Source organism: Aptenodytes forsteri, unplaced genomic scaffold (assembly GCF_000699145.1).
Source record: "Aptenodytes forsteri isolate BGI_AS27 unplaced genomic scaffold, ASM69914v1 Scaffold111, whole genome shotgun sequence".
Classification (NCBI taxonomy): domain Eukaryota; kingdom Metazoa; phylum Chordata; class Aves; order Sphenisciformes; family Spheniscidae; genus Aptenodytes; species Aptenodytes forsteri.
In genome coordinates this window covers 2,196,079-2,205,285 of record NW_008794710.1, presented here as the reverse complement: position 1 = coordinate 2,205,285, position 9,207 = coordinate 2,196,079, and the positions used below count along the sequence as shown (strand labels likewise).

The 9,207-nt window shown below is 38.2% G+C and overlaps 1 protein-coding gene across 1 annotated transcript; it reads right to left on the bottom strand.

Moving 5' to 3' along the window:
* Positions 1-886: 886 nt before the first annotated feature.
* Positions 887-9,201, bottom strand: TMEM128 (transmembrane protein 128). Its single transcript, XM_009273762.2, has 6 exons — positions 9,079-9,201; positions 7,658-7,799; positions 5,536-5,697; positions 4,228-4,336; positions 3,190-3,218; positions 887-2,649 (listed from the first exon to the last, which is right to left on the bottom strand). The coding sequence occupies exons 1-4, from the start codon at positions 9,197-9,199 to the stop codon at positions 4,237-4,239; spliced, it is 525 nt and encodes a 174-aa protein (XP_009272037.1). The 5' UTR covers positions 9,200-9,201; the 3' UTR covers positions 887-2,649; positions 3,190-3,218; positions 4,228-4,236.
* Positions 9,202-9,207: the final 6 nt, after the last annotated feature.

The following is a 9,207-nucleotide window of genomic DNA, read 5'->3' as shown; positions in this document are numbered from 1 at the left end:
CTGGAAACCTTCAAGGTCAGGCTGGACGGGGCTCTGAGCAACCTGATCGAGTTGAAGATGTCCCTGCCCCTGGCAGGGGCATTTAAATAGATGAACCTTTAAGGGTCCCTTCCAACCCAAACTATTCTATAACTAAGGAAAATGCTTTCATTTTACAGAGCTTCTATGGGTAACTGATAAATAATCTTCACTGTCTAGACTATTTTATTTCTATGTTATTTTAAGATGATTCTAGAGCATCCCTTGCCACCTGTGAAGAAAAGCTCCTTGGTGCCAGTACGCACTCTCATCCTCAAATGAAATTAATGTAAATAGATACAGAAAATATCTATGGTGGTCTGTAGCCAGCTAATATATTCAAGCTGTGGTAGAGGTAGGGATTTTGATCGCCTAATAATTGTTTTCAGGAAACTATTAAGATACCTCTTTCTAATCTCTTGCCCTAAATTCTTTATTTGGTGGTAAGGCAGTAACAAAAGCAAGGAGTTCACAGAACTGGAAGCGGCAGCAACATTTTGTCTAGTTGCTAATTACAGCTAACATTGTTTTAACTTCTTTCCAGATTTGCCACTACTTCCTTGTGAGCCAGTAAGCGCCTAAGTATTGCATCAGATACTCATAACTGTTACTGAAAGACTTTGCAGGACTTTTGTACAATGAGCATATATACCTGGGATTTTAGCTCTCCAAAGGTGTACAGAATGGTATTACACCTTCAGTATATCCAGCTGAGAGGTCATGAAAGACAAACATACTCCTAGTCAAGTACAGTATTTAAAATCTACATGAAGATCTATTTTACAGGCAAAATGATCAGCTGGCAGTCCCCAAGAACAGTGGAATTGGATGGTTAAACAGTTAAGTACTGAACAGTAATTGATCACTTTTGTATGAAGTTTATTAAGATGTCCAGAAGAATAAATCTGAAGAAATATGTAGCAAATAGTTATTTTAATTCAAGAGTACAAGGCAACTTAAAACACCTAGAGCATTTATATAGTTGACAAATAAAAATACAGTGATAATTACCATCCCTGAGCAACAGTGCATTTAAATATTGTAATAAACAAAGTTACTCAAACGTACCTGTGTATGCAGACGTAAAATTGTTAAAATTTGTTAAAAGATGAAGACCTGAAGATAAGCAACTTGCCCTGTAAAGATGTGAAGTACAACTTGTTTTGGAAAACTTAAATATTACATTTAAACAAATTGAGATGTTAACTTACTCTACAAGCTACTTAACGGTACTGGTACCTGTATTTTATTTTGGTTTGACTGATCCTTTGTATTGCATACCGACAGCACCCTTTTTCCTTAATGAAACTGTAGCAGCTTAAGACAACATCTATGTTTTTCATTATTAAACATTTCATGTATTGTGTCTTCAGCAATGGTGTGAATTTGAAAGTCAGAATGAAGAACACAGTCTCCTCTAACAGTCCAGACTTCAAGCAACAGTCTCAAAGAGTAGATTTTAACAAGTTTCAATACCCAGCTTCTACATTCTCCTACCTTCCAAAAGGTCTGGGTGTGAAAGTATTTAACACAAGGATCTATATAAAATGGTCTAGCAACTAAATGGTGCACAGGTTTCCAGATGCTGAGGTATGTCAGCCAAAGTGGACAAAGTTATTTTATTTTCCCAACTGTGTATGACTAATGGCATTTAAGTTAGTATCAGCCTCTTCATTGCTGAGGAAGAAAAATGGCAATTTCATTAACAGGCACTGCTGAGAATGAAAAGTTAATTTACAGAAGAATAACATCCTGAATACTGAAAAATAGTGCATACATCAGAAGAATTTACTTTGTGCTCTGAAATTCTTGTGTAGTGTTAATAGTGTTCATATTATTGTTAACCAATAATATTGTTCATATTATTGTTATTCACAGCTTGATCATCTATCTTTGGCTGGCAAAAAACTATATCAGCACAAGTAGAATCCATTTATTTCACTGATAGCACTGCAAATTAATAATGATGTAAATGTCAACCAGCTTTCTAGGCCCTTACCCCGATCTGTATCTTTTTTCAAACACTAGCAGATCTGAAGTCAAGAGATTAGGTAATAAAGTATTTCCTACATGAAAATACACATAACATTAGAAATTTAATAGATCGAGAAATGTCTCCTTTTTCACCTATGAGTAAGTTTACAAGTACATACACAGATTCCAGATAACAGTATTTTAGCTGTCAATTCAAATGGAAAGAATATAGTATTAAAAACCCACAACATTTTTATTAAGTATCAATTACTTTCAAACCAACCCACCTGCTTTGAGCAGGAAGTTGGACTAGGTGACCTCTGGAGTCCCCAAATAGGATTTAGGGCTATATAACTGACTCATTACCCATCTACTTAATATTGAAAGATAAAAGCTTTACAAAGCAGTGATGAAATGCTTTATGTTACTAGGAGAGGTAAAACCTATCTATCTTTCAATCATTCACTAATCAGTTGCTTTTTCCCAGCCACTGGCTGACCTATGGTTATGTCCATTTTATTTATAAATCAGGTAGTCTAAGAATTACGGTATCAGTTAGAGCAAACAAACAGTATTAGAAATAATAAAAATACTGGAATGTAACAAAAGTGACATCCACTTTGCAGGATAACAGTTACTTGAGTCCTTCACATGAAGCTGAAAGAAAAGAGAAAACAAATCCAACTTTAACAAAAATGCTGTAAGGTCGTATATACTGCACAAGCTGTATCTTGTACTAATTCGATAATGATTAGTTAATGATTTGGCATCACCAAGTAATAATTTGGCCCTAATTATTAGGCCAATAATTATTTGGCCTAATACAGAATTAATAAATTCTGTAAACAGAATTTACTTGGCTGTTCATATAGAAAACCGGAACGTTTTCATAAGGTTCAGCTGTTCAGGTTATCTGTAATTCACTTGTACTTCTTACTTTCTAAGTACAAATTACTACAGAATGGTTGTTTTAGTCTGTTAATATGATCAGCGCTAACACACTGAAATGCATCCCTTCCCCACATCCTTCCAGTGCTCAGACAGAACATAGCTAATGACAGAACGAACCAACATGATTTAAAGAAGTTTGCATTAACCAGTCTGACTGAAGCTCCCACAACACAGTAGAGAGGTTCTGAAATAAGTATGGTATTTTTCAGAAGTCTATAGGTGTTGTCAGGGTATGACCTAAGTTACCTCCTTAAAAAAATCAGGTTTCTTGGTATCTAGAAAATAGGGAAAAAAAATGCAACACTAGTTTCAGTTTGTTTATGCAAACAAAAGCTGTGTTTCACTGTCCCACCCATTAAGTATTTTTTGCCTATAACCCTGGCACTACAAGAGGCTATGCTCAAAATCCAGCACTGTCTCATTCTTCTTGCTGCACTCAAAAATGCTGGGGGACTTCCTCACTGGAAAGGATTTGTGATGGCAAGCAAAACCGAACAGGCTTCCCCACATTCCCTTGAGAAGCACAGCAAACAAGACCTGCTGAAGGAGTCACTTCACTGGGTGATGTAGATGCCTGTGATACAGGGGACATCCCTCACCCTATTTACTGAGCCGTCTTTGCTGTCTTGCTTAATCTTTTTCAATTTCACAGGACTCATTTGAATAGTATATCCTAACAAAAGATGCAAGAACCCCTTTTCAATGTGGCAGTTATTGAAAATGAATTTTTCAAGTCAACAAAATATCTGGTTTTGCCTTTGAAAGGTTGTTTTTTAAAGAACAAAGAACTTCTGATGTCTGGCAGTTTTCCAGATAGCAGGTTGATCTGGACTGTTCATCACAGAAAATGAGAACAGCATACTTCAAGACAAGACAAATAATTTGAATTAAAAAAAAAATAAAAATAGAGAAGACAGTTGCATATGGATGTTAATAGCTTCTCTCCTTCACTATCAGGTCAAGCAACTTCACTAAGAAGTTTTCCCAGTCTGGGTAAAAGCTGCAGGTATTTGGCCTGTACTCCCCAAAACCATCCATTCTCACTAATCGCTTCTTTTCACTGTCTAGAACAGAATCTTACAGAAGAGAAAAAGGATATTCTTCCCCTTAGGATACCTGCATGTTCTCCGGTTACTCTATGTGCCACAAAATGTCAATATTCTAAAAGCGTACACAAAACAGAGAAGGAATCCTTAAATGGTCTTACAATCCTTAAATGTCTAACAAAGCAGTTCATGCAACAAGATAGATGTTTTTATGTGCTTAAACAATTCAATTATTTACCTTAAGGACTTATCCCAAGAGTGACACAAGCATCACAACACCCATAAACTGAATGAAGAGCAACAAAGGTGTCATAAACGACCAGACAGGCCACAAGGCAATGTTGAAACTGGGAATAAAAGCAGGAAGTTTTTGGTAAGTTCAATTGTCATATTATGGAAATATCAGCCACACAAAGAAAATATGGCACAAGAGGAAATGAGATTTAAATTATGCAACCTGGAAAAATACTTGTTTCTTTAAGATTTGAGAGAAAACAAAACGAAAAGATCCCAGCATCTACTTATTAAATTGGTAGTTTAGTTTACTGTTTATTTACTGACAACTCATCTGAGAACTTCAGTAGCTGCTGTAGATTTTACGCTGTGCAAGTCCACTTGGTCCCATCAAGGGTAAAGATACCTTTTACTTTCAGAATCTCTGTATATGAAGCACCTGAAAATTAACTACTCTTGAGTTTTCCAGGGACATACATGGCAGCTGAGAAAAACCTTAACTTGTACTTCCAGCCAAGCAGATTTCAGTTAACTGAAGAGAAAGGGGGAAAACCAACTTATTTTACAACTGAATTACAAGGATTATAGATTTGACTAATTCTAAACTATAAGGAACCTTTATCTTCTTCAGTGTTCCTTTTTTCCCCAGCATTGCAACGAATACTGACTGACATTATTCAGCTGCAACATCTGAACTTAAAGAGAGAACCAGCTTTCATGCAGAGAGCAAACAAATATACTGGCACACACGTATATAATTTTTTCATTCACATGCACATTTGCTCAATTCTGACTCCTATCATCTCATAAAGAAAGTAGCTCTTACTAAAAGTACCATTCTCTGACAAGATATAAACCCTTAAAGCTCATATAACAATAGCTAGAAGTATAAATTTCAGAATATGTTTGCTATTTATAGATTGTTTGATAATGAAGAACTCTGTATTAGAAATTGATCAGGCATAATTTTTTCTCAGCTAGAGAATACACCTTTGTCTTAATTTGTAAACCTCACAAAGAGTTGTCAGAGGTGAACAATTTACACTAACAAAGCTGAGGACTTCAGTTTTCCCATAAATTTTCACAACAGAAAAGATCTGGTGTATCTACAAGTACACTTAATATACAGTTCCGACAGTTGCAACTCTTGTTTTGTGAATGAATGTTGAAAGTGGAAGAAATTATGCTACGTAAGACTGGTATTGTCACCAATACACTTAGAATTAGAGAAATTATACTTTTTATAAAATGAGCCCAGTAACACAGTTAGGCTTGCACAGGTTTAGCAGAAGTTTGTAGCGTTCAAACTTACCAAATTGCTGCTGCAATAAAGGTAGCTGTTGTGATAGGTATCAGTGCTGGATACTGTGCATCGTAGTCCTCAATTCCACAATACCACTCAAGATATAGTATGCAGTAAATGGCAACAGATGAACTTGCAGCCAGTAAACAACTGCCAGAGGCAAACCACCAACTGGGGGGGGAGGGGGGGAGAGGAAAGCACGTTAAAGCATGTTAAGCACAGTCACATTGCAGTTTGCACATTAATCTTCATTCTAGTCTAGAAACAGAACAGACAATACCTGTTAATTATACAGATTGGCCTAGAGTTCCTGTAGTTTTTTTCTTAAATTACTTTTACAAAACACTTTTTGCCCTTCTAAAGCTGTCTAATATACATAACTAATTGAGTTTAATTTTGCAATGCAACATTCCTGTCATTTATTTGTCCCTCAAATATTTTGGAAATGCAATGCAACAGACCTTGTCAGTGATCTACTATACTACCACACCAAAAATACCTTGTCAGTAATGAAATAAAATAGGCTCCACTGCAACTGTGCTTCTCACTATAAATTAGACTACTGATTTCTGAGCAACAGAAACATTGCAGAAAGCTTTATTAAAGTTTCAAGTTTATGAACTCTCAAATTTAACAGAGAAGCATGAAGATTTTTCTTTATAGCAGCTGAAGAAAACCATAGAGAACTCCAGGATTTCAAACTCAGAATCAAGAAAACACAGGGTATGTGATTATTTAGGAAGATGCACTTTTGAGCCTCTTTGAGGACATACTTCAAGAGTAAGATGGGAAAGACAGCTTGGGAGGAAGGTGCACTTTAATAAAATCTTATACTCATCTGAATGTGTATTTAGCAAATAAAAATTTTGAAAAGTGAATTCTTATTACCATAGTTTGATTACTAAATTACAAAGGGCAATCAAGGATCTTCCTACTCAGGTCTAACATTTGCTCTCGTATGGTACAGCAAATATCGTATGCTATTTTGGGACCTCAATACTACCAATTGAGAAATCTGCATTAAGAGAGCAGTTGCCATAGTCTACCTAAATAAGCAACGCAGGAAGACAGGGTACTGCAGGGAGCGGATGGGGCCACCCAAAACTTTGATCACATCCTGGAATCACGAAGTTGTATCCACAGCCAACTGGATGTAGGGTCTATCTAGGCCAGCCTGGAACAGCAGCTCTACAGAACCTCACAGCACAGAGCGAGGCCCTGTTCAGCTTCCACATATTGATACAACAATGACAATGAGAAAGTTTTAAAAGCACTTCCAGGTGAAGCTATCTAAAAATATTTAACATCCAACAATCCCACTGAAAATAATTTAATAGAAAAGAAATAGAAATTATTTCAGAAGAATCATTTCACTAATCTTTCACTAGTCTACTCAAAGAAGTCTAGAGAACTTCATTTTGATGTTTAAAGATTAATTTCAGCTTTTTTTGATTAAAATAAAATCAAAACCCCAACGCTTTCAACAAAACAGGCAGCAATTTCTTGTACGGAAGTGTAAACTTGAAGGTACAGTATTAAAACATCCTGCTATTTGAACAAATTTTGCATGTACACAGATGGCTCAGTAGAGCCTAAAGAAAAAAAATAATTATAGCAAAATTTTAAGCATTATGTTTTCTTAAAAATTAGTTTAATAATAATTACTTAGGTGGTCATCTGGTCCAACCCCCCTGTTCAAGCAGGGTCACCTAGAGCCAGTTGCCCAGGACCATGTCCAGACAGGTTTTAAGTATCTCCAAGGATGGAGACTCCAGGACCTCCCTGGGCAGCCTGTGCCAGTGCTGGGTCACCCTCACAGTGAAAAAGTGTTTCCTGATGTTCAGAGGGAACTTCCTGTGTTCCAGTTTGTGCCTATTGCCTCTGGTCCTGTCACTGGGCACCACTGAAAGGAACGTGGCTCCGTCTTATTTCCACCCTCCCTCCAGGTATTTATATACCCTGACAAGATCCCTCTGAGCCTTCTCTTCTCCAGGCTGAACAGTCCCAGCCCTCTCTATTCCTATTATAGATCTTGTTTAGCCAAGATTTAAAACACAGTGTTCAGATGTAACAAACTGGATATGATTGTAAGATGAAAACACAGCTTTCTTTGTAAGAAAAGTTACCTTACCTATCTGCTTGAATAGTTTCTTTAACAGTTTTTAAAAAATCAAAGTAGTATGTCACAGCAATCGATGCCAAAATCCAGAATGCAGAATGAACATTCAGTCTGGTAAGAGGCTTCCTCTTCTTCTCTACAGCTGTAGACTCTTCTGTAAATAAGAACATAATTATAGCACTAAAGCCAGTCATTAAATGGAGTATGATTATAGTTACGTAAAACATTTAATTCATTTATCTTTGGAGATTATTACACTCAGTATAATACTTTGTATTACAGAGGAAGTATTCTAAACAGCTCTCCTTTTTCCTGAAATAAAAGACTACGCAAGGTACCCTCTGATAAAACGATAAAGCAGTAACAATCAGCACATACTGTGCGCGTGTACCTTCTTAGGAAATGAACAGCTGACTAGATTATGAAAGGCTTATTTAACTAATTAAAAACCTCCTGGTGTTATTAAAGCATTTTTATTAATCAAGCATATAGAAAGTCAGGTTAGTATTTCCGATTACTGATTTATTTGTATCCTTTTTTGTTAATTTCAGTATTTGCAAACCGATTTCAGGCATAAATAATTTTCTTGTACTCAACTGCAGTTACTTCACAAGAGATTTTCAACTTCAGTTTCACGAGCTAGCTTGATTCACACTGCATACCTTCAGCAGGTAAACTAAAACTATCATTATGCAGAAAAGTATCTTTTCTTTTTTCCCTCATCACCATATATTGTTTTAGAAGAAAGCAAGGCAACAGAGCAAGCAGATTTGAAAGCATATTTTTGTGCATGACAGTAACCAACTAACACACTCAATACTTATAGACACTGTCCGAAAAAAGGTGTCAAAGGTGCCTTTGATGTTTCATACTTTGAACTTTATCACTAGAAGTTATTGGTGGCCTGTGTGCCTCCAGCAGTGTAATGTATGCTGGCTCCTCCACCTGCATTATCACCAGCTGAGCATACTAACAGCTCTGCTAGACTTTACAGGCATTTTTATTTCCTAGATTCTTCCTCATCTACTAGAGCTTGGGCCTGGAGCATTTAAGCACTTCACCCCCATCAAGAAATCCGCGGTTGCAAGTGTTTTACACAACTCACGTCTCCCTTTTCCCATCCAATTCGCTGTTACGAGCAGACACCCGAGGGAAGATGTGCTGGCTGCGAGCAAGCAGTACCCCACCGGCAGGGCAACGCGCCCCTTTACCCGAGGAGCACCCTCACTCCTGCAGTGCGCAGGGTCCGTCCCCTTTCCCCGCTCCCGCCGCGGGAGCTGCGGTGCGGCAGGCGCTGCTTGTCACCGCTCCCCGCCCGGGCATTTCTGTCACACCGCCCGCCTCGCAGAGCCTGGCTCCGCTCCGCTCCCCTCCCGGCGGGGTCTCCGCGTCCTCGGCCCGCGTCCTCGGCCCGCGTCCCCAGCACCACCCACCGACCGTCCCGCCGCCCCCGAAAGGCGACTGCGGCAGCAGCGGGGCGCGGGGCTCTGCCCCTCGCTGCAAAGGGCGCCTAAGCCTCGGGAGCGGGTCCCCGCCGCTGACGCCGGTCTCCATCTCGGGCC

Excerpts from the sequence above, each read along its gene's own strand:
- TMEM128 (XM_009273762.2), bottom strand. The coding sequence starts at position 9,199 with ATGGAGACCGGCGTCAGCGGCGGGGACCCGCTCCCGAGGCTTAGGCGC. Across the intron at positions 5,698-7,657 it reads GAAACTATTCAAGCAGATAG|TTGGTGGTTTGCCTCTGGCA; the intron begins GTAAGGTAACTT and ends CTCCCCCCCCAG. Across the intron at positions 4,337-5,535 it reads TTTATTGCAGCAGCAATTTG|TTTCAACATTGCCTTGTGGC; the intron begins GTAAGTTTGAAC and ends TTTTATTCCCAG.